This window comes from Balaenoptera physalus, assembly GCF_965194825.1.
Source record: "Balaenoptera physalus genome assembly, chromosome: 14".
Classification (NCBI taxonomy): Eukaryota; Metazoa; Chordata; class Mammalia; order Artiodactyla; family Balaenopteridae; genus Balaenoptera; species Balaenoptera physalus.
Window position 1 is genome coordinate 14,804,507 of NC_138893.1, and position 25,370 is coordinate 14,829,876.

The 25,370-nt window shown below is 55.1% G+C and overlaps 1 protein-coding gene and 1 pseudogene across 3 annotated transcripts in view; both read right to left on the bottom strand.

The window, feature by feature from the left end:
* GALNT2 (polypeptide N-acetylgalactosaminyltransferase 2) overlaps positions 1-24,728 on the bottom strand; it is a 178,872-nt gene extending 154,144 nt beyond the window's left edge. For both annotated transcript variants that reach the window (XM_082424020.1, XM_082424019.1), the window contains exon 1: positions 24,595-24,728. In XM_082424020.1, the coding sequence (XP_082280146.1) occupies positions 24,595-24,720 (126 nt within the window). In that variant the 5' untranslated portion in view covers positions 24,721-24,728. The remainder of the gene's footprint in view (positions 1-24,594) is intronic.
* On the bottom strand, positions 736-14,069 carry LOC309642459 (mitochondrial import inner membrane translocase subunit TIM14 pseudogene; annotated as a pseudogene). Its single transcript has one exon. The product of its transcript is annotated as a mitochondrial import inner membrane translocase subunit TIM14 pseudogene (transcript).
* Positions 24,729-25,370: the final 642 nt, after the last annotated feature.

Genomic DNA, 25,370 nt, shown 5'->3' on the forward strand with positions numbered 1-25,370 from the left:
CTGACACAAGGCGGAGCAGGGTCCCCGCTCTGCACGGCGTGTGCCACACTCCTGCGAGAAAACAGCCGCGGTTTCCTGCCTCTCAGGGCCCTGGGGCCTCCCTGTCCTCCTGGGGTGGCACCCGGCGGGGGCGGGGCCTCTGCTCCATCCTCCAGGGGCCCCTCTCACCCCGGGGCAGCTCGGAGGCTCCCTTCTCTGGTGGAGCAGCCTGGACGGCGGCTGGGCTCCAGGAGAGCAAAGGGCAGCTGCCAGGCCTCTCAGGGCGGGGCCGCGCCAGCCTGGGGTCACACCACCTCCCGCCCCCCGGCAGCCACTGGGCAAGGAAGCCACCAGAAGGCCGGTGGATGGAGAAGCGGCGGGCAGAGCGCACAGGCGGTGGGGAGAGGGGGCTGCTGGGACAGGGCCGGACGGCCTCTGCCGCCACGGGCACCGGGGCGGCCGTGTCCCGCAGGCCACTTCCCCCCCAGCGCTCTCCCCGGCGGGCGGCTAGCCTGAGTGGGCGCCGGGCAGAGTGCAGCGGAGCGGGTCGGTCCGGGGCCGGCAGGGGTGGGCGCCAACCCCACCACGTCCACGCGAGCGCCAAGGCAGCCCATCAACCCCTCTCCAGCCGGCAGATACTTCATCCACAACCTGGGGATAACAGCACCACCTCGCAGGGTCTCATAAATGCGCTCACGCGCACACACACGCACACACACACACGCACACACGCGCACACACACAGCTTTAAAGGGCACGCGGGCACTGGCCCTGCTTGCAGTGAGCGCTGCCTTTTATTCGCCGCTGCAGGGGTCACACGGTGCCCATCCAGGGCAGGAAGGGCAGCCACAGACCGGGGGCCACCTCCTGCAGCAGCTCCCCGCCAGCTGGGGGCCTGGGGAAGAGCCAGCCTCTACCCAACCCCTGGAACCAGAGGCGGAGGGGCGATTCGGCAGCCAGAGCAGCTTGAGCAGACGGGCCAGCGTAGGTCACCATGAAAACCCAGGGACCACGGACTCCGCGAGGGGCTCCAGCCCGAGAGCCGTACCTGCATCTCTTTATTTAATGCTCGCCACCACGAAGGGGGCTGCAAGCGCACCGGACGCAGGGTTAGGTTCTGCATGTCTCAGCCTGTTTCCCGTCTGAAAAGCAGGAATAACACGTACCAGACACCTAACCACACTCAGGGTCAGCCCCCGCCCGCCCCGTCCTTATCGCCCCTCCCCAAATTGTCGGGCTCTGACTGTTTATGTCTCTTCTGATAGTTTTTAGTTCTACCAGATATATTCCTTTCAACATAAGCTCTCCAGATGTTTTGGGAAAAGCACATGTATCTCGATCCAAAGAACCGTAACGCTATGATCGCCCCCATTTAATAAGTGGAGAAGCTAAGGTTAGAGAGATGAAGCACCTCACATGGCCAATAAATGGTGCAGGGCGGATTCAAACCCACTTCTCAAAAGCCTGCCCTCTTAGCAACACGCTTTGCTGCCTGTGAGGAGTGAAGTGACATGGAGGCTGAGGGACGCAGCCCACGTTGCCCTTGACCAGGTCAGAGCTGCAGGTCTGGCCACTGACAGAGGCACCGTCTCCTCTCCACAGACCTGCCTTCACACGACAATGACCCGACGCTCCCGCCTCGGCTCCAGGTACTGATTTAAATAAATGGCCACGTCCGCATCTCTGCATCTGGTGTTTGGTATTTTTTTCCCCAACGCCATTAGGATGTTCACTCATCTTAAAGTCTACGAGATTCTTATCAAGTGTGAGGGCTAAGAAAATGTTTATTGTTCACAAGAAATGCTTCATTTTATTAGAAAATGAAAGCTATGCAACCCACCACGGTTCCCATGTGCTTCGGCTACCAAGATACAGGTTTGCGTTCCACTGAAGAACCTGCCCTGGTCTCCTGGGTGCAGGCCTGCTGAGAAGCACGTGTACACAGCCCTGCTCGGCCGGCTCTCTGGGGCTTGCTTGGGCTCCTGCTCCGTCAGCGGGGACCACAAAATCCTACCCCGAGGGTTACACTGAGCACCAGACTCAACACAGACGGGAACACCCCCAGGACCTGCCCAGGGAGACACTCAGTACCGGTGCCCCTTCACCCTTTCTTCTCCATCCTCTTCTTTTCTTCTTCTCCTTTTTCTCCCCGCCCTACCCCTCTCCCCCATTATATGGCCCTAGATTTTTTCTTTTTTTTGGGTATGCATTTATCCATAATTATTGAGTATTAACCTATAAATATTCTATAATCCAGTTTACAATCCTCAAATTTAAACAAATTTATACCAAGGCTTTGATTTAGCTTGTGCTAAATCATTTTTAAAATTTGTAGCTTTATTTTATTGTAAAAAGCTGGTACTCATATACATAAATGAATAAGAACTCAAAATTCATCATACATTTACTCCACTTTTTAGCTTGACCTTCTAGTAAATCTTCAGCGTCACTGATTTTGGCTGCTATATAAGGAGATCCTCCCTTGTCTGGGTGATTTAAAAGCACAACTCATCGATGAGCATCTCTTATTTTTCCTTTATTAGCAGTAGGACTTACACCTGGTATTAATGCTGCTTCTCGCTTTGTCATTTTGGGTTCAAACCCACCTCTGTAATAGCCACCACTGAAGGCAGATTTCGGGAGACTTTGAAAAACTTGTTTTACTTGAGGCTCCATATGCTTCATGGCTTGCAAAGCGTAACGGCCTACAACTCCTGCAGCAGCGATGATCAGCCCAATTGCTACCACTGCACTGGCCGCGGGTCCCACTGGGCTCCTGGGCGCCACCTGGAGCGCGGCTCATCCCAGCCCGCCAACCAACCCTACGCCTCTGCCACAAAGCCGGCCCTAGATCTTTGAACTCTTGCTCTAATGAATCTGTGCTTACACATAATATGCTTTTTTCCCATAAAGTGCCTCAAATCTTTTTAGAAGTATACGTAGCTTAAGTACACAACAGCCGTCATCTAGAAGTGGAAGGAATTTCAGAGCTGTTCCATAATGGACACAGAAGTGGGAGATAAGGTGGTACAACGTCACCGTCCAAAAATAAAGCCAAAGAGAACCAACAGGATGAATGATGCGAGCCATCTGTGGCCATCTTTCCAGGAAACGGCTCACTCTAATCTCACGGAAGAAGCAAAACACCCAAGGAATGTAAGGTAGGCTGTAATCTCACTATAATACATTTGGGAAATAGTTCTGCTGACTGCTTACTGAAGAATGTTAAGAAGAATGCCAGATGCGTCCGCCAGGATCCGATTTCTAGAATTCAGACAACGGACAAGCTTTTAAACAGAGGCTTCACCATCAATCGTTAACTCGGTATCAAGCTGTTAACTAGGTAACTGAAAGGGCACAAAGAAAACTCCAAGGTGTCAGGCAGGCAGCAAGTGCAGGAAGCAGCCACTGCCCCTGGGCTGCAGGGAACCAAGGGAAGAAGGGGAATCAGTGAGCCTTACAAACTCAGAGGAAGGGGCTGAGGCCGCCCCGAGAAGGGGGTCTGCTCAGCTGGTGCTGGGGTCTCTAGGATGGCGACCAGGCTGTTTCTGTCTGTGCCGGGAGGAGGGCACAGCGGGCTCTCCGTGGCAGCTCAGGGGGAGGCATGTCCCTGGGGGGCTGCTCCAGAGTGCGAGCGGAGAGGAGGGACCAAGCCCCTTCCCTGTCTACCGCCCGTCCCGGAGGGCACAAACGTGCCGTGCAGTCCTAGCTCCGGCGGCGGCACAGAGCGGAGACTAGAAGGATTTGGAGCTGAGACAACAGTTTAACAAGCTACGCACTGGGTTTTTGAAAAATGAATCTCCATCAGCACCCTAGGGAGAGGGTATTGATTCTGTGCACGGAAACATCCCCAGAATGAAGGCCGATCCAGCTTCCACAGAGGGAGGGGAAACATGCCTAGAACAGCTGCTGGTCCAGCGGTGCTGGTTTCCTGAGCACACGCACCCTGGAGCCCTCTCTCCCCCAGGCTCTGCTCCCATCAGCAACTCATGACCCAGCGTCCTTATTTACCAACAGTTTACAATACAGGTTCATGGAAACCGCAGGCTTTGATTGATAACCTTCTAGGTGAACTAATACCATCTAGTTTCCAAACCTATGGAACCCAGAGACCCAGGGTGATTCTCTAAGTTCTGTCTGAAACAGCTCGCTGGCCTCTCTTTACCCACTGGAAAACTGACCAGTGGGTAAAGAGAAGTCTTTCGAAGAAAATAATCACGTAAGCCTCGACTGTTTCTACAAACGTGTTACACACACACAATGGTACAGAAGTAAAGAAAACAGACACAGCACTCCAACTTCCCCCTGGAAAACCTACTTCGACATTTGTAAATTCTGTGCAGTTTATTATCCTCCAACAGAGGAATAAGCCCAAGTCCAGGGACGTCAGAGACCTCGGAAGCACGCGTGCTCCACACGCCCCCCTCACATCCAGCCCGCACCACCTGATCCTTGCCGAGCGAGGGTCTCGGCTACTGGGCAAAGGACCCTGCTGGACAGCCTCTACTTTCACTCAAGGGGGCACGTGCAGGGCTATGGGGGGAGCAGACGGGGTGCTGTGCAGGGCGCTGAGCGTCACCCGATTCCAGGTCAGACTGGAAGGGATGGCTTTGTTCATTTCCCCTGAGTGGCTCGTAGGACACTGACAATCAGCGTCCTCTAATCGTGAAAAAGTTCCCAACGCTTCCTTCCAATCCGCTGGTACTTGATCCAGAGTTTTCCTTGAGAATTATTACATCCACGTGGCCACTGACCCTCACACATGGGGTCATACCTCTTCCTGCAGACAACAACGAAAACAAAGCAACCCCAGATTAAAATAAGATAGGAAAATAAAATCCAAGATTGCTCGACTACCGAACACCTCAAGCCACTCCCGATATTCATTCAGTCCAGTAAGGAAGCTGTAGTTTCTTTAAGCTCCAAACTGTCATTTTCGTATCTGTTGTTCGTTACTTTTATTGTAAACAGTAAGCTTCTCAGAGCTTCCTAAATAACTGTTTATGACAAGAGCACCACTCAGTAATCCAACGGGCACTTCATTGTATGCCCATCAATATTCGTCCCTGAATATAAAAGCAAGCACCCAAGTTTTCCAAAAGAAAGACCAAACTCAAGTTCAAAGCCCACAAAATAGACCAAATATACATGTGAGGACTCCACAAGTTTTCTTTTTCCCCCCTCTGGCCGAGTGGCATGTGGGATCTTAGTTCCCCAAACAGGGATCGAATCCATGCCCCTTGTAGTGGAAGGGCGGAGTCTTAACCACTGGACCACCAGGGAAGTCTCTGGACTCCATGAGTTTTGTGGTTTTTTTGTTTTTGTTTTTTAACATCTTTATTGGAGTATAATTGCTTTACAATGGTGTGTTAGTTTCTGCTTTATAACAAAGTGGATCAGTTATACATATACATATGTTCCCATATCTCTTCCCTCTTGCATCTCTCTCCTTCCCACCCTCCCTATCCCACCCCTCTAGGTAGTCACAAAGCACCGAGCTGATCTCCCTGTGCCATGCGGCCGCTTCCCACTAGCTAGCTATTTTACGTTTGGTAGTGTATATATGTCCATGCCACTCTCTCACTTTGTCACAGCTTACCCTTCCCCCTCCCCATATCCTCAAGTCCATTCTCTAGTAGGTCTGTGTCTTTATTCCCGTCTTGCCACTACTAGGTTCTTCAGCTCAAGAGCTGACGTTCTGATTTAACTGGTCTGGGGTAGGTTCTAGGCATCTGTATTTTTAAAATCTCCCTAGGTGTTCCTAACATGTGGCCAGATTGAAAACCACTGGTCTACAGTTTGAATTGGGGGGAGCGGGGTGCAGCACCCAGGCTGGGCAGGGGACGCGGGGTAAAAGGATGAAAGACACAAGCTGCAAGGAAAACCGACGAAGACCCAGGGGAGAAGGACGAGGGCGAGAAGAGAGAAGGTGACAGCAGCCGGTCTGAGGCTACTGCAGTCCTTGAGATTTCATTCTAATGCAGCAACGTGAGTGCAATCAACAGGCAAAGTCCTCCACCCTGCAGATTTTTCATTTGTGAAATTCAGTAATTAGGGCTGGTCGTCAGATGAGACAGCTCTTAAAATATGAAGCCTAAGCATGCCCTAACAGGCGGGTTCCCTGCTCTCCGGGGCCGTGTGTGCTGGGTTCGAAGGGGCTGTGTGTCCGGCACGTGAAAGAAGAGCGTGGAAGCCAGGACCCAGCAGGGGCCCCCCACCTGCACCTCTGCCGGGAACCTTCCCAGGTGAAACACGTGGCTCCCTGGGATGGAAGAAAACGTGCTGACCTCCACAAAACAACTCTGCATTTCTAACGAAATGTGCCATGTACGCCTTTTTTGGCCAGGAAGAAGGAAGGAGGCGTGCACATGTCTGCATCGGTGTGCATACGTGTACGTGTCTCTAGTTGCAGATATAAAATGACTTTCCAGCAGCTGAGTTAAGGTGTGAGCACACACACGTGTGCACACACACACCCCACCCCCCTGCACACACACAATGTACGGAACACTTTCTACCGATGGGCAAAGGGTCAAGAGGCAACACCTCACCTAATCCTGGCAACAGCCCCGTGAAGTAGGCCCTGTTCCTGTCTCCACCTCGCAGACAGGGTGACAGGGCCTTGGAAGGGCACCTGTGCGAGGACACAGCAGGAAGAAGGGCTGAGACTGGATCCAGGGGACCAGGCCCCCTCCGCCCCCTCCCCCAGGGCGCACTCAGTGTCCCACAGGCACCACAGCAGGGCAGACACACAGCTGGGAAGACAGGGCTGTGCCCTGAGCAGCCGTTATTATTGACAAGTTATGACCCGCTCCAAGAGATCCCGCCCAGAGAGCCAGGCTACAACTGAATCCTTGTCACTGCAAAGTTCTGTGCTGTATGTGGGTGAAACGAAGGAGGAGGAACAAGGGGTGAAAAGGAAAATAAATCTCCTGAGCACACAAAGAAACCCGCTCATTTTACAGCTCTTCTCCTCCTCGGCCGATAAAGAAACCACCCCCCCCCCACCAAAAATGTAAGAGAGAGAAAGCCTGATGTCCAAAGGGTGAGTCATCTTGCTGTAGGAAGTCCTCCCCTCCTATGCTGCCCTCCTGTCTCTCTCCCCTGGAGCTATGCATTTTTCCAACCCCACGTGCCCAAGGACCGGGAGAATAACTAGGGAGGAGCCCTGCTAGTTCTTAAAGGCCGAGCCAACCACTTGCGAGCGCCGGGCAGAGATGCTGCTGCATCACTAACCGCCATCATCCCCTCGCTAAATTCCCGCTCCAATGACGCCAGATGCCACCGGCTCACAGGACTCTGTGCCTCCCTCTCCAAATAACCGAGGGCACAATTTTCTCAGTTCCTCCTCTCGCATCCTCAGAACGCCAAGTCCCGGGATAAATCCTATCACTGGTTCTCTACAGTCCACGAAGGTGGACAATTCTCGCGGGTCCCTCGGCACATGTCTGGCGGCACCCGCGTTCCTCGCTCAGCTTGGGAGGCTGGCTTCAAACCCTTCACAGGTCGCTTGCAGCGTTCCAACAGATGCTACCGAAGGGCCCGCTGCCTTCCGCAAATGACTTTCGGGGCGCTGCCCGAAGTGCGGACAGACTGGGTGCCCGGGCCCACGGGTTCCAAGTGTCGCCTAGAGGTGCCCCAACGTTTCACAAACATAAATCCACCTCCATCCCGTCTGTCCAATGTCCCTGCAGCTCCAACCCCTACACCACCAGCCAGTAGTATATCCACAGTTTTACATGTGCTCATCCGAGGCACAGAGCGTTAAAATGACAAGCCAGGGGTCGCTCCAGACACTCAGGAATGTAATGAATACAAGAACATCAGATGCCTAACCCCCAGTCTAGCGGTCTGTCCCCACGCAGGCAGGCCCAGGCTGCTCAGAACCCACTGTAACCAGGTGTCTGTCCAGAGATGACCGTCTAAATGTAGAAGCGTTTTACGATGATGAATCGGTGGAAGGAGGGTTAACAATGGAAAACTCTTTTCTAAACACAGCCGGAAGGGACAAGGCTGCTTAAACACAGTTTAAATCCTATCACCCGCGACCTCTCTCCCGTCCCCCGAGTCCCTGCACAGCCCCCCGTCCTCAGACAAGGTGAAGCGGCACCAACACCGATCAAGGGGCGATGATTTAAAAGCTTAACCTACAAGTAGAGCCAGGCCCACGCAGCTGCGGCATCAACGCAGCGCCTCTGGAGGGAAAGGTGGACGCTGTCCTTGACTTCGGGTCCACGATCTCGCTGCAAGTGCAGAGAAGCCAGATCCGCACCCAGAAATGACGGCGACTCCCTACGCTGAGCACTTCTGCCAGACCACGGCTGTCCCGGACGGGAGGCTCGGTGTGAAAGCGGCACAATGACTCTCTAACCCCAGGCTGCGTCAGCCGGCAGGAGCAAAGCCCAGGGGAGAGGGACAGCAGGGCCAGGACGTCTCACAACAGTGCAGAAGACCCTCTGCTGAGCCCAGGCTCGCGGCCCTTCTCACCACCACGACCCCACCAGCCTGAGCCTCATCTCGCTCACGATAGTACGGAACACCAACCAGAGCACCAACGATGTGCCGGGTGCCAGGCCACACCCAGGGAATGTGGAGACGTGCACACATAAATTCCTCAACGCACACCACGCCCTGAGCACCCTCTGACCCTGTGTGGCCCTTGCCCACCACGCTTCTATGCGCTGACCTTTGTGCTTTAGACTGTCCAAGCACACCAGGTTCATTCTGGCCCCAGGACGTTTGCACGTGACGCGCTCCATGCCTGGACAGTCTTCCACCACATCCTCACGGCAGGATCCTTCTAGTCATGAGCTCTCCCCCAAAGGTGCCCTCCTCGGTCCTTTGTGATGAGTCCGTGAGCTCCCCTGGAGCTCCACGTAGAGCTACCCAGTGCTGCCTTGGTGGCCCCCAACCCTTACCCCTCCCAGAACGCACGTTCCCAGGCCCTCATCTGCCTCACTGCCCTGACCGCCCTGGGGCAGGTGCATCACGGCTGCTGATGGATCTCCGTGGGGAAGGAGAGCTGAAAGGGGAGGAGCTGACCAGGTGCCGGGCCTCAGGACGCTCACAGTCTAGCGGATGCAGGTGCTCAGCAGGCTGCGGAGTCCTGGGGGTCAACCGCGGCGCCTGGTGAGGGACCCAGAACGGTGGGGGGCTGCGAGCCCTGCTCTCTGCTGGACCAGCAGGATCCCGGAGATGCAGACCCCCACCCACGCGCACCTGGCCCAACATCCGAGGGCTGGTGGAGCACAGCTCAGGCCCACCCACGGCTCCAACATCCCGGGTCCCTAATTAGCACTTAAAAGTGCATGGTCTGGGGACATCCCTGGTGGCGCAGTGGTTAAGAATACGCTGGCCAATGCAGGGGACACGGGTTCGATCCCTGGTCCAGGAGGATCCCACATGCCGCGGAGCAACTAAGCCGGTGCGCCACAACTACTGAGCCCACGTGCCACAACTACTGACGCCCGCACACCTAGAGCCCGTGAGCCACAACTACTGAGCCTGTGCTCTAGAGCCCGCGAGCCACAACTACTGAGCCCACGTGCCACAACTACGGAAGCCCGCACGCCTAGAGCCCGTGTTCCACAACAAGAGAAGCCACTGCAATGAGAAGCCTGCACACCGCAACGAAGGGTAGCCCCCGCTCGCCGCAACTAGAGAAATCCCGCGCACAGCAACGAAGACCCAACGCAGCCAAAAAAAAAAAAAAACTTAAAAAAAAAAAGTGCATGGTCTGGGCATATAGCCCCCTGACTGTCAGCTGGGGCAACGGCTAGGTTTCTAGGCTTTGTCCACTGTTTCTACATGTGCAGACCTCTGAAACTAGTACTCTCCTCACAGCTCCAACACTCCCTTCCCGGAATAAATAAGTAACCAAGAAAATACGGAAGGTACCAGAGCCAGACTGTCCCCCGGCTCAGCACTAAGGGGGAGGGGCGTGGAGCACGGGGATCCCATGGGGGGGCGGCTCTGAGGCCCCGGGAGGAGACTGCTCTCCGGAACACCTGCGAACTGCAAAGGCAGGACTTGAAGCCAGACGCCCATGAAACTACCATCCCGCCAGCTCGCTTCATCACGCCCATTAACCCATTAGGCCTGCTTTGCTCTCGGTGTCACTGGGAGCGTACACTGCACTCTGGCCAAGTAAACTCTCTCTCTTAAACGTGCCCCAAATGTGACATTTCTGTCATTTCCCACTCAGCACCGCAGCTCCAACTTCAACAAAAACAGGGAGCTTCCCAGGTCCACGGCGATTCCACAGGCCCAAGAGCGGGAGGGAGACCACAGAGGGCGGGAGAGCTTCCTTCCTCAGCGTTCTGCCCTGATCGACACCCTAGTCACCGATGCACACCGTGAAGTTAACCTCCGCCTGGGTGCCTGCCCCCAGCCAGGCCCCTGCTCCGTCAGAGGGGCCCAGCGTCGCCCCAGAAGCATCTGTGAGAAAGAAGAGTGAGTACATGCGCCAGTGAAAATAAAAGGAGCCCTCATTTAACTGCACCGGCACCGTCTCCACCAACTCACTCATTTCCATCAACCCCCTTCCCACGGACAAAGACACGAAGGGTAACAGGCAGTAACGGCGGCATTTGCATCCGGGTCTGATGTCGTAGCCAGGCTCCTTGGATTATCATAACCAAACGCCAGGTTTTCACGTGGATTTCTCTCCTTGAAATCATCACACAGTGTATCTATTAACCTGCAATCTAGTTGTAAGCTGTCTTAATCAGAGCCATCAGAGAAATCACAGGAACAGTGATTTCACTGACAGAACTAGTCCTCGGCCCTCACAGGGGTGCTTTGCGGTGTTGCCACGATTATTAATTTGTCTTCCACTTGTCACTCACCTACGGTTTCAAAAGCAAGTCAGAAACTGAACTCATGAAACTAAAAGAACGTTTACTGATTAAAACCTTGTGGGAAAGTTTCCAAATAACATGCTGCATTCAGATAATAACAGCTCAAGATATAGAAAAAAACCAATTGCCAATTAGTTTTTAAACTTTAATTACACAGCCACGTAGTGAAAAACCACATCCCGGAATAATTTTCAAAGACAAGAGACTAAGGGGTAAAACCGGGAAACAATGTCCTGGGGGCGGGCAGGGGGCGTTGAGAGGGCTCTGGCCTGCAGCTTCCTGTCTCTCCCTCCAGAGACCGGGGGTCCACCTGGCGTCCAGCCACCCTCTCTGGGGCTCGGTTTCACTAGAGGGGTGAAGGCTGCAGGCCCCCTGGCCTCACCCTTGTTCCAGGGCAAAAGCCCCGGGCGAGGTCCACAGAGGTGGAGCTGCTTCCTGGGAAAGGAGGCTCTCGGCTTAAACACGGCCGAGGAGGGCTGGCTCAGTGGGCACAGATGCCCTGGGCTGGTCATGCCCACCAGAGGATGGCCCAGCCAACCGGGGGCACCAGCCCCTCCTGCCCTGACGCCAGGACACTTCACATCCACACTTATGCCATGGGTACCAGGCCCTGCTCTGATTTATTCCCCGTTGAAAAATGTGAGGAGATGGGTACATGAGGAAACCGAGACGCAGAGGGCTTGAGTAACCTGCCTGAGTTTACAGAGCCAACTAGAGAAGCCAGAATTCAAACCCAGGCGGTGGTCCCCGGGCGACGCATCCTGTGGGCCCCTCCGGCCTCATCGCCTGAGCCACCAACCCACCCGGCAGCATCGCCCTGGGCTCTTCCCGGCAGACCCCTGCGCCGGAGCCAGAAGCCCGCCGGACGGTCTCCGAACGCCCGGCACGGGTGCGCCGAGCTGCCCCTCAGCACCCGGGGGGCCTAGGGCATCAAACTCACCAGGCAGGCGGCCTCCCCCTCCCGGCAGAAACCTCAGCCAAACTCTCCCGGGAGCAGGAAAGCCTGACTTTCAAACACCCCTGGTGCAGCGCGAAGGAGCGTTAGGTCATCAGGAGTCAGGAAATCCCTCTGGGACAAGATGCCACCACACCCTCTCCACCGGTGACCGAGAAAAACTCTTTAAGCTAAAAATTATACCTTAAGTACAAACACTTACATGCCATGTTGGATTCACTCCCCAGGGATGGGATACTTCACCTACATTCCTTTGCTTTTGAAAACAAAAGAGTCACATCATGATGCAGACTGGCCTGGGGCCTTGTAACTCACCAAGGACACACGGAGGACAAGCTTCAGCTGCTCTCTGCACAGGGAGGTCCTCGTGGGGCCTCATCTGCCTCCGCGGGCCCGTCCCCGAGGCCTGGACGGCCCATCTGGGTGGCCTTTCCTGCCACCCAGCCTCAGACCCACAGCTCAGCCCACCCAAGAACAGCTCGGGCTGGCTCCTGCCATCAGCACTTTGCAATATAAAGGTTAAGGAGTGATCACCGGCCCAGGTAATCAGCACCTTCCAGGCTGAAGTGGCAGCTCTGCATCAGCAAGAGAGAAACCTGCCATTTGTAAGCTGATGGGTGAGTCAGGACTGCAGTTCTGAGACCAGGACGGCCGCAGCCGACTTTCTCCAGGGCCGGAATCTTCGGCAGTTTGGGGAACGTGGGGAACGTTAACATTCCAGCCGGGTTAACTCACTTTGTTATAAAGCAGAAACTAACACAGCATTGTAAAGCAATTATACTCCAATAAAGATGTTAAAAAAAACACATTCCAGCCCCAACCCTGCTACCACATGACCGGTGGGGCAAGCTGAGAACCTCCGGGGTCCACAGGACACTGCAGAGTGAGTGCAGCAGCTCCAAAGTGCTTCAGGTGTCTCGGCGACAGCGCCGGTATAAATTTGCAGCACCAGGAATTTATACCTTACAGAAAATATGCAGCACCGTATATCTGTCAAAACCCTCTTATTTACAAACACAACGTAAAATACGAGGCTTTCACATTAATATCCTGTTGGGGAAACACAAAGGAATAAGATATATTTATTAAAGGTCTCCCACTGTGGCTTCCCAAACCATCCACAGCTCGAATGGGTCACGTATGACAGACAGCAGGCAAACTGCCTGCGACGTGCGAATGTACAGGCGTGTGTGTTCTGCCCTCCGGATGCCTGTCACACGAGAAGGGGTCGGCAACGTAATAAAATGCCCACACCAAACGCTGCTGTGCGACAGGGTCTCTGGGCCACTAAGCAGTCTGGTCAAAACTAAGCAATCTCACAAACTACCTAAATTGCTACCCTACCATCAAAAGGTTCACAAGAAGTAGCAATTTCCAAAGAATTTAGGTAATTCTTAGAGAAGAATGTAAGAGTATTTTCCTGGTGATACAGGTGACAATTCAGGATCTTAGGCCACCTCTGAAGTATCCTTTTCAAAGAATCATCGCTGGATATTCCTAAATTACAGAAGATATAGAGGCTGGTGCACGTTTTTACTGACTGTGATATTTTGATTTATGAGAAATATATATTTGGTCATTCAGATGATCAAAATATATTCCTCATATATATATTTGGTCTTTGTCCCTGAGTCTGGCTCACAGCTCCCAAAACCCTTGGAATTTCCTGAACAGTAAGAGCCACAGGAGCGTCTTTTGTTTTACTTGGTCTCTTGTCCTCTGAGCCACAAAGGTGACATGGGTGTCTTGTTATTCACAAGCCTCTTTCCACCACTACTGGGCTTATGTCAATGAGGTGGCTTTTGGAAGCACCTGCGGATGGGGGCTGGTTGCCAGGGGAACCCATCACAGAGGGGTGCAACTTTCAGTCCCACCCCCTGATTTCCTGGGAGGAGAGGGGCTGGAGGTTGACTCAATCACCAATGGCCTATGACTTGATGAATCATGCCTATGGAGTGAAGCCTCCGTAAAAACCCAAAAGGACGGGTTCAGAGAGCTTCCAGGTTGGGGAACCAGAACACGTCCATGTGCCACCATGCTGGACCCCAAGCACCAGGAGGTACCTCAAGCTGCTGTGTGTCTCTTCATCTGACTGTTAATTTGTATCCTTGAATATCCTTTGTAACAATTCAGAAATCTAATAAATAAACTGGTTTCCTGAGTTCTGTGAGCCACGCTAGCAAATTAATCGAACCCAAGGAGGGGCTCATGGGAACCTCTGATCGATAGCCTGTTGGTCAGAAGTACAGATGACCACCGGCGCTTGCGAAGGGCATCTGAAGGGGCGGGGGAGGGCGAGGGGGGGGGCAGTCTTGTAGGACTGAGCCCTTAACCTGTGGGACCTGATGTATCTCCCGGTGGATAGTGTCAGAACTGGCTTGAACTGCAGGACACTCAGCTGGTGTCTGAGCACCGACTGGTTGTGTAGGGGAAGCCTCCAGCCCCACCACACACACACACACACACACACACACACACACACACACAGACACAGACACATACACCCACACACAGACACACACACCCACACACACACACATACACACAGACACACCCACACTGGAAATTGGGTGTAGAAACCTTTCACTGACCATATTACAAAGCCTTAAATTTGCTTTTTAAAAAAATAGTAGTTTTCTGCTGCTTTGCTAATTTAAGCTACATACATCTATAAAATTTTTAAACTTTTTAAATAAAATTTTCTAAGTAGGCAAAAATAAAATAGTACGATGAACCCCAGGTGCCCATCAGTCATTCAACAACACGCTCGGCCAATCTTGTTCCCTCATAGTTCTCCCACAGGCTCGGCGTCACTGCGTCATCCATAAATACTGCAGTTTGTATCTACTGGGTTGGCCAAAAAGTGCATTTGGGTTTCTCCGTACCATCTTATGGAAAAACCTGAACAAACTTTTTGGCCAACCAATACAAAAGATAAGGATCTTCAAAAACATAAGCATAAGGCCATTACTGTCACTAAATAAAATTAATAATAATGCCTTAAGTTTCATCTATTATCCAGTCTCTAGTCAACTTTCCCCTAATTATTATTTTTTTAGATCTTTCTCTAGTTGGTTTGGCCAGTGATTGTGAGCTCCGTAAAGGGTGTTCACTTCTGCAGATCCCAGCACTCAACAGGGTAACTTGGAGCTAGAAAATGCTTAAAAACCTTTCGAAACGGGTTCACAGTCGTCAGCTGCTAATCTCTCAAAAATAAAAACCAGGAGGTCCTTCTGTTTACACGGATTACATGGGGACTGGGAGTGAACAGATGCGAATGTACACATTTTGATGAGGCTACCATTTCCCTTTATCGAGGCCAGGGGGCCTGGAGCTGGGATCTCAGAGAGGGAAGTAACTGACACTCGAGAATAAGAAAGACCCTAACTCATGAATTCTAAGATGCATTTTTTTTTCAGAGTTTGACATGCAATTGGAGTGCAGCTCACGACACCTTCTGACGCCGTGGCCAGGTCTGGGCCGCGACGCACCGTCATGACCAGCACTAGCTCAAACACAAAACACGCCAGCCTTAGAGTCTGCGGGACGCATGTCGGTGCCTTGGAAGAAAATGCCAGAAGCAACACTCAAGCACTAGTAATCCCCAGACAGCAAATCAAGTGGGACAGAAGTGGACGGTGAATTGGGGAGCTAGGCAAGATTCCCAGAAGAGTCAAAAGTTGGCCAACTCTATATAATGCCAAGCGATGGTGAGAGCCCAGAACCCAGGGCTCGTAGGAAATGCTGTGTCCACCGAAGAGCTTGGTGGCACAGGGGAAGGAAGACTTTGTCTCCGGAAAACAGGCACTAACATCTCTGAGGCAAAAAGCAGACACTCGAAAATTTTAAGGAACACGCTACCCGATGTATTTCACGCATATTTTCCTTTTTATCTATACACAAGAGTGATAAATGGAAAAATCAATGTCTAATTAAGTCTAAAAGAGCTCTTTAAATAAGTAGAAAGTAAAAACATTGCTAAGAAACCACTGCGTCACAGTTCAACAGACAGTGTTTTTTCTTTCCTAGTGGTACATAAAATGATGGCTTTACAAATAATGGTATCTTAGATTTGACGAAAAAGGGTATATTCCAGACACAGGGGGACATCAGTGATCATCAAAAGTGAGATAGGAAGAAAAACAGGTGCACCACTTACTGCACAGAGGAACTGGGGCGGGGGGCAGTGGGAGGAGGGAAAGGAGGAAGGGGACAAGCCTTGAGGGTCACAGAGCAAGAGCTAAGGGTCTCGGTCACTGGGGAAGCCCTTGAGGCAGGAATGACCAGGGCGACGACTTGAAGGCTGCCAGGCCGGGCCAAGCGGTTCAGCATCCAGGACAGTCACACACAGCCCCCCACACGAGAGTCAGTGTTAATTTACGGGCGTCGCTAAAACACAGGCCTTTACTTTGCATCAGCTCCTAAGCTCCCGCAGGGTGACTCGTGTGAAGTGTGTCCCCCTTCTGGAGCAGCACCCTTTCAGGAAGAGATGCGCTCCCTTTCTGGACCGGCCCCTGAAGTGGAGACGAAGAAACCTCGAAGGGCTCCCGAGTCTGAGGCCTTTAAAATGACCTTTTCTCTGCAGTCACATCCACGTTCTGGTTTCTTATCCAGAAACACGCTGGAGGCACGGCACACACCACACACCAGTAAGGCATCTGATGGCCCCTCACAAATGCCAGTGGCTACTACGAAAAGCAGCTTGCTGGATGTTCGCCCTTGAGAACCAGGAGGACCTGCGATCTCCCACCGTCCCACCCCCTAAAGGGGCTGTGGGCAATGACGTCACACGTCCATTTTACTTCCCACAAATATCACAAATCGCAGTGCTTCACCACGACCCCACTGCCAAGAACAGCCTCTCCAGAACCCAGGGACCGAGCAGGCCCCTGACCTCCGGTTTCCTGCAGATGAGAAACCCACAAGTCCCATCACCACAGCAACTCGCCGAGACGCCCTCCTAGTGGGGACCAGCGGGACTTCTCCCTGAACGGCAATGTGTGTGGAAAGCACTGTGCAAACGAGCCACGTGACTGAACGGTGTGCCTGGGAGTGAACGGGGTACGGCTGCTCCGCCAGCCCAGCCCGGCCCTGCAGAGACCAGCTCAGAAATCACCCCACGAGGCTGTTCCACGAGCACACTCCACAAAGGCAAGCAGCAAATTAACCTGCGGCACCTACAGCAGTCCCGGGCCCCAGGTGGGAGCGGGCGGCCTGGGGGTGTGCGTTCCGCGTGAACCCGGAGAACGGGGGTGTGCGTTCCGCGTTATTAACCAGGATGAGAACGCTCCTGGCCCAGGACTCCGTGTGGAGCAAGAATGTAAGACCCCACGTTGCCACGGGATGGGGGAAACTCCACCACTGGGAGGCCAGAGGCAACAGACTCCCGGAAAGAAAAGGGGCTCGTTGATTTAGCAAAGGAAACCGAGGAACATAGAGAGCATCCAACAGGCTGGACGCCGCCCTGAAGCCGGGGGCTGCGCCCGGGCAACGTGAGCCGGGGACTCACGTGCTCTGGGTCTCGGCTCCAACCTGCTCAACCTGCACCTCCCCACCTCCCCACGGCGCCTATGGGCCCTGCACTCACTGTAACCTTCCCCTCCCCTGTTCCTGACCCCTCCCGCCGCCCACACTCAGCCCCTTCTCACACTAAGTCATTTACTACCTACGGTGCTTAGTCCAGCTGCGCCCAGGGTGAAAGCTCCCCAGGGGCCGAGATTCTGTCTCCGTTCTACTCACCGCTGCACCCCAAACACCAAGCAGTGCCTGGCACATAGTAGGTGCTCAATAATACTCATTGAAAGAACAAATGAAAGGGATCCCAGCCTGTTTGCATGTCTGCTCCTGCCAGGGGGCGGCTGAGGACTTCAGGACAGGCAGAGACCTGAGGACAAGAACACGTGAGACCTTTCACAGAGTACATGGTTAAAATGGAGAAAGGACCCCCTCCCATGAGAGGACGACTGCGGGCGCATCTGCTCCAGAACGCCTTCCAGGAATGTCCCGCCACCATCAGCAGGACGCGGGCACTGCCGGCACACAGAAGGGGCACGGGAAGCCTGGGAAGCCAGAGCGAGCCCCATCCCACCCGCTGGCCGCCCAGACCACCCTGGGTGTGCCACCCACTAGCTCTGCAACCTTGGGAAAGCGACTGAACCTTTCTGTGCTTCAGCCTTCATCAGTAAAACGGGAGGAATGAAAGGACCGTGATGAGGAGTCGATGAACTAGTATCTGTAAAGTATTAGGACCGTGCCTGGCACACAGTGGAGGCTAATAGCGTGTTTATTAAGTTGAAACCCTTTCCAAGGGGTCCACCCCACACCACACAGAGAGGCAGTCCGCCTCTGTGAAGACAGCAGAGAACAAAAAGAAATCACAGTTAACACCGACTACGGCAGTGCTTCTTAAGTGAGGGCGACCCTGCCCGCTGGGGATACCCGGCAATGCCTGTAGACGATGCCGGTGGCTGCCACTGAGGTGGGTGGTACCCCTAGCATCCAGTGGAAGCCGCTAAATGCCCACAGCGCACGGGGCAGCACCTCCGGCCCCCAAAACAAACATCACCCGGCTCAAAATGTCAACCACGTGGAGGCTGAGAGGCCCTGAGCTAGAGTGACCGCTGCCCCCCCCACCAAGCACCCTCGTCCCTGCCAAAACGCTGGTCATGATTTGGGCTCTGGGAATTCAGCGACTCTATCCCCAGCCGTCCAGGCCATTCCTCCTCCCAAAGAGTCAGCAGGCAGGACCAGGTGGCCAGCAGGAGGGGCCTGGGAGGCCAGGGCGGGCAGCCCAAGGGCAGGCTGAGCCACGGGTGACCAGGCAGCCCCCATAAGGGCCGGAGCAAGGGGCACAGGACCCCCAAAGCCGAGGAAAGCTGTTTAAACGTAAGGCCAGGAGTGAGATTGATTCAATGTGACCATTTTTGGTTTTTTCAAATCCAGCCACGATGAATCACTGCCGTCTTCGTCCCAGCATGCTCAGAAATCCAATCCGTGCACAATGACACACGCTTCCCGGGCCTACGGTGCTGGTCATGACTAAATGCAGAAATGCCGAGTGCCTCAGCCTGCCCCGCAGGAGGCAGATGCGAGGAGGAGCCCAGACCCGCCCGCCTCGCGCAACGGACGCAGGGGGGCGGTGCCCCCCAGGGAAGGACTTGATGGCTCCTCAAGCCTATGGGGGAGGCTCTCCCGAATGGACAGAGAAACGGGAACCTCCACACTGGGGGTTCACCCTTAAGCTCAAGCACATGGCCAAAGGTCAGAGCGTCCTCACAGCATTAGGAAAGCAAGGTCAAGTTCTACTGCGAGGGCAGGAGTGTCCCTGGGAGGCTTGCACCAGTGCACTCAGCGTAACTCTCCATGGAGAAGGGCTCCTCGCCAGGCCGGGCCTGTGCCAGATCCCACCTGGGAGGTCTGCCTGTGGAAGTGCCAGGAGGTCCTCCCGTAGGAACCGCACGGTAGGGCAATGTGTAGGCAAGGGCCCAAGACCGCAGCACTGGAACGAGGGTCCCCGGCGGCAACACAGAATCAAAGGTGGCCTCAAGGGGGAGGCCACCTTTCAGGTCACGGCAGTGAGACCAGGCCAACACCTGCTTTGATTCGAGCAGCATCTCTACAGGAGCCATGCTCAGCGTGTCTAAGCACCACTGTGGCACGGGCACGGAGGCCAGCTCCAGGAGGCCCTGCAGCGGGGACTGAGACCATGGAGCGGGGGTCCCAAGGGAAGAAGAGCAGGGCAGCTGGAGGCTGGGGGTCCCCAGAGAGTGGCGTTTATTTAACATCCGTACGGAAGGATCTCACTATGGCATCTGTGCGGCGTGCCTGTGGGTGTGTTTCCACCGGGACATCCACCCGGCTTGTGTGTCTCAGCATCACCCACGCAAGCAGGGCTTCCAGGACAGGGTCCATGAGGAGAAAAGTGGAAGAACCGAGAGGGGGCGTGGGCTTGGCCAGGTTTGGCTCTTTTCTCACCCCATGATTTCTGCTGGGCCAGCTAGGAGACTTCACAGATTTCTCCCAGGAACACCTTGCCTCTTCCCGGATCTCGGCCAGACCTCGGCAGTCAGCTCCTGTGTGTGCCTGGTCTCCGCCCCAGGCAGCCTCACCACGCCCCTCCTTCCACTAAGCCAACAGCCCCTGGATCTGCTGGAAGTTAGGCAGCGGGGCACTGACCGCTTTGAAACTCACATCTTCCCAAAGTGAGTTCTCTCTCCCCAAAGATCTCAGAAACACGAATGGCAGGAACAAGAAACTATATACATGAAACTACATATGTATATATCTCCCCACTCCATTGTTTTTCTGGCCTTCTCTCAAATACCTCTTCCTCTGATCCAAACAGGGGACCCACCACTTGCCAGGAGTTAGGGTGGGGAGAGTCACAGGGGGCCTGAAGCCTCCCCACACCACTAACAGCCCCCTGGGTGCCCCAGACTCCACCCCGAGGTCTGCCGCAGCCCAGGCAAGCTGGCCCACTCGGTGCCAGGGGCGGGAGGCGGCGGGCTCTTCTTCACTCTCACCAGAGGGCTGGGGGAAGAGCCCATCATTCCTGCGCCATCAGTCACAGCCGGCTTCCACCATGTGTGAGCCCCGGAGGCAGCACGGCATCACTCCAGAAGAGCGAAACTTTTATTTTCTTTAGAGAAAAGTTTCTCACAGAGGGTCGTTTGTCAGCTTCTCTGGCTCTACAGTGGTTTCCCCCCAGTGCTGCGCTCCCGACCTCAACTCCAAACTCTCCTTTCAACTGGAATTTTTTTTAACTGACTCTAGCTGGCCGGGTGTGCCCTGGGTCCCCCTTCCCAACCGCCACCCCCAGCAGACACATTCACAGATCTGCTGATGCCCACGGAAGCACGTGGGCGATGAGAACCACCTCCCCTCCCGCCAGGAGGGGCAAGGCGGAGGGCGGAGGGCGGGTGGGCGCCCAGAGCCTGGAGGGGGTGGGGAGCAGGCCGGCCTCCGCACCGCGGGAGCCCCACTCGGACATGACCAGCAACACTCCCACGGTTCACACCACCACCAAAGGAAGGTGTGTCCTGCACCCACTTTCCCGCTGGCTGTCCACCGACGGGAACCCCGCTCTGACACCACGGCTGGGGACAAAAGAGCCGGCAAGACGTCCGGGCCACTGCCCAAAAAGACAGTCCTTGATGTCAGTCGGGGTCATGCTGCCAGCCCAAATGAACCAACCAAATCAATCTGGGAGGAATGGCTGAGGGATTAAAAAAAAAATTCCAGAGACCAAGAAGAAGACAGTTAAGAATCGTAGTTCACTACCGTTTCAAGTAGATATTTAGGCTTTCTTCCTTTCCCCCCAGCCCTCCAAACAACACCTATTCTGCGCCTACTATTCGCCAACACCTCCTAATGGCAGTTAGTCTTTGGCTACAAGAACTATCCCCACTATAAAGATGAGGAAACTGAGGGTCAGGAAGGTTCGGTAAATTAGTAAAGGTCACTAAGCAGGAAGGAGCAGAAAGCTAGTCTGAATGTCGATAAATGGATTCACACCATTCCCCTTAAGTGTCCACCGCCCAGCTCAAAAACCACGAGTGCTTCCCTGTGGTCAGTCGAAGTAAGAACCAGCAAGTCAGCTTGGCATTCGAGGCCCTCTATGATTTAGTCCCAAACTCCTCCAACTGTATCCTCCACGCGTACCCGCTCCAGCCAAGCGAGGTCCTCCACCGCCCCAAGAAGAGGCCCAGCCCGCTCTCCCAGAAGACGTCCTCCGGGTCTCACCCAAAGGCCTCCAGCACCCACTCATCGAGGAAGGGCAGGGGGTGGGGAAGTAACCGGGCCCTGGCCGTGCCCCTCGGGAATGCTCTCCCTGCCTCCCAAGGGTGTGGGGTGGGAGCACAGACAAGGGGTCCTGGGCGTCACACACTCTCTCTCAGGAGAGACCATTCTTCACATACTGGAAAACCCTTCCCCCTCCAACCTAAAGAGCCACACTTCACCCAGAGGCAGGTTTATTTCGACAGAAATCTCTTCCTCTCTCTGCGGCTCCATCCACTGCCAACATACCAAGGCCCAGGGGAGACTTAACATGATTAAAATTTTAAAGCATTTAAGATGCTCAAAGGAAAGGCATCCTTGAAGTGCAAATCATCAATCTAGGGGGAAAGAGCGAAATATGGGGGAGGGAAGGCTCTCTACCAATGTAAATAAAATATAATTTCAAACAATATTATGCATAAAATGACTGACCACACACCCTGAACTTCAGCGCTGAGTCCTGAGTAGGGCAGCACCTGCCCCTGTTGAGTTTATTAAATCTTCAGTGTGAGGTGAGTGGGCTCTCTAGGTTTCGCGAAATGGAGAATCACCATCCTGAGAGGAGTAATTTAACAGGCCGGGCACACAGTGACAAGCCCCGGCTGGGTGCTGAAGCAGCAGAAACTATAGTCAGGCTCCCATCAGACAAACAATCCCCCAAAGCCTAATACTGAAGCCTGGTACCCTGTGAAAAACATCAGGGCGAAGAGAAATTGGCTAAATATGGAATTAGAGCCTTGACTTGAACGGTATGAAACGAGAGAAAAAATATAAGTCCACTTACACCTAAAAAACTACAGCTAGTATTTAAATTCTGCCTTTACACGCAGGCTACATTATCATTTTTATGTCCATACTTTACAAGCTAGAAAATCTATATATTTCCTTTTATCACGAGGATGAACTAAATTTGAAGAGACTTTCTGGTCTCTGAATCCATGGAAACAACTCAGAAGGAAGAAAGACTATGCAGTTTTATACTCTAGATTAGGAAATTCAAGACAGCAGATTCTACTTACCCCTCCGGACACGGTCTCAGGGCAGTTACTTTAATACCAGGGTCAACACTATGTTAACGAGTCTCCTCCAGTTTCAAAAGCTATTGCATGTACACACCTCTTCCCCAACTGACAAATCACCCATCCACGTATAATTGTTCATTTTGCACACTGTTTTCTACAAGGTCTCTGTACCTTCCTACTGCCACCAGGCCACAAGGAGTTCTCGGATTTTTTTTTTTTTTTAACTAAGGATCAAATGGAAGACCCCTCAAGAACCATCCACCAGCCGAAGCTCACCAGGGAGAAGCCAACCTCTCCAGATGCTAATGCCACCCTGTTGCTGTTTCCAATCACATGTGCTAATGAAAGCGGCAGACCAAGGAAAGGCAACACTAAGTATGGCTTATGTATTCAGTTTTCTTTCACATGAAAGGCAGGAAGCTCTGCCAGGTCTCACCAGCACACCAGGCTACGTGGACCTGCGAAGGCACAGTTTATTGGGAAGCAAAGCTTTTGAAATAATTCCAGTTTAACACGACCACGGTTTTCAAAGGGCTGCACTGCTTCCGCTGGGCGCACTGCTCTTTACCATTCAAGGACGAACGGAGACTTCATGCATGTGAACAACAGTTCCCTGGGTTAAAATAGGGGAAAAAACAGGGCTAAGAGCACATGTCAGCTCAGAAATAAGCTAGGCCAATTCTGCACGTGGAAAGACTTTTCATTTCTGCCCCTCTAGATAAAGCAAGCCTACGAAATTTACCATCAATCTAACACCTTCAGCTAAGAATGAATGAAAGGAGGAAAGAAAGAAGGAAACCTCTGAAGCAGCTGAACCTCAGCGTTGACGTTTACGGTCTGACTTTAGGGCTAAAGTCTTTTCAACCAGTTTCTCTGGCTTGCTTGTTCCAGAACACCATTCCCTGCCCAACCCACGGTCCACCTCCATTAACTCAGAATTTCCTGGGTTTGCGGTGACACCAAATGTCACAGCAAAGGGGTTACACCGTGTGGAGGCCGCTTTCAAAGCCTGGCTGCCACCAAACCCCACAAACACCGCTGGCGGCAAGTGCACAGCCCAGAGCCCCGCTCTCCCAGCGGGATCGCAGGGCCCCGGCGCCCTGGGCGCTCCATTTCCTCCCTAGGGCGCCCGGCCGTCCAAAGCGGCTCACGCGGTACCCACGGCCCACCCCCTCGGCCCCTGGAGCCCGCCGAGAACACACACAGTAGAGGGACCACCCCGCGGAACGGGGGCGTGGGGCTGGGACAGGCGGGCGCCGGGGGCCGCGCGGGAGGGCCGGCCGAGTCGGGCGCGGGGGCCGGGAGGGGACGGTCGCGGGGTCGGGGGGGGTGGCCGGCCTCGTCCGGGGCGCAGGGGCGCGGGGGCCCTCCGCCTGCATCGCCGGGGAGGTCCGTTCCGTCGGGCGCGGGGCTGGCGGCGCCCCCGTCCCCAGAGGTACCGGGCCGAGACCCAGAACTGCCCCCTCCCCGCGATGCGGCGACAAGGGGGAGGAGGCATTGCAGCGGCTGGTATCAAAGGGCTGAAAAGAAACTTGGACTCCTGTCTCCCCAGGTACGTGACACGTCGCAAAGGCGGCCGCCTCTCGCCCTCTCCCCCACCCGCTTTTGTGCTTCCCAACATCCCCACCCCCAAACGTCCCACCGCAGGGGACCGGGCTCCCGGCGGCCGGACGAAACTCAACTTGAATTACGTGGAACAGAGAGCCGGGGCGGGGGGCGACAAGAGGCGTCGGCGGCCCCAGTCCCGGGGGCTGCGCCGGGTCGCCCTCTCCCGAACCAGGCGAGCGCAGAGGGGCCGGGAGCGCCCCCAACCTCGGGGACACGGCCGGGAGGCCCGGGGCGGGTGGCCGGAGCGGAGGTCCGGGCGGAGAAGGGCAGGAGGGACCAGGAACCCCCCTCGGTGCCCCGCGGCGCGTCCGAGCGATGGGGGCTCGGTGGCGCGGCCGGGGCGCGTGGGCGCCGGGGGTTCCGGGGCCGGGCCGCGGGCTGGCGCCCCACTCACCTTCCTGCCGGCGCCGCCGCCCGCGCCCGCGGCCAGCGCGGAGCCGCCCCCCGAGTACATGTAGTAGGCGATGCCCAGCACCCACAGGAAGGCGAAGCAGAGCAGCATCCGCGAGCGCCGCCGCATCCTCCCGACTCGGCCGCCGGCCGCGGCCGCTGCTCGCGAGTCTGCCTGGGGCCGCGGCGGGCGCGGGCCGGGGAGGAGCGGAGGAAGGGGAAGGGCGCGGCGGCTCCTCCTCCGGCGCGGCTGGCGGCGAGGGCGGTGCGCGCCCGGCGCCCGAGCTCCGCCCCGGCCGGGAGCGCCGCGCCGCGCCCGAGCAGGAAGCGGCGGCCGCGGAGGTGGCGAGGGGGGTCAGGGAGCAAAGGGCGACCAATCGGCGGCGGCTGCGGGGGCCCGGCGCGGGCGGAGGAGGGGTTTACCGCGTCTCCACGGCGGCGGCGCGCCGGCCCCGCGGGGAGGGCCTCCGCCGGCCGCCGCCCCGCCACCCCCGTGAGTGACAGGTGGCCGCCTGGCGCCCGCGGGGCGCGCGCACATGTGCGCACACACACGGGCGCCCGCACCAGGGACCCCCGGTCGCCGCTGCCGCGCGCTGCCCGGCCGGGAGCGCCACTTCCGCGGTCCTCGGTCTTTGGGACCACCGCAGCCCCCTGGCAGGCTCGCTCTTATTGGCCCACCGACCTGAGCTTTTTGGTGCAAATCCCCCTCCGGGACCCGACTTGGCTGCTGCTCGCTGCAGTTTTCTTACTAATCTTGCAGCAAAACATCCCTGTTCCCCA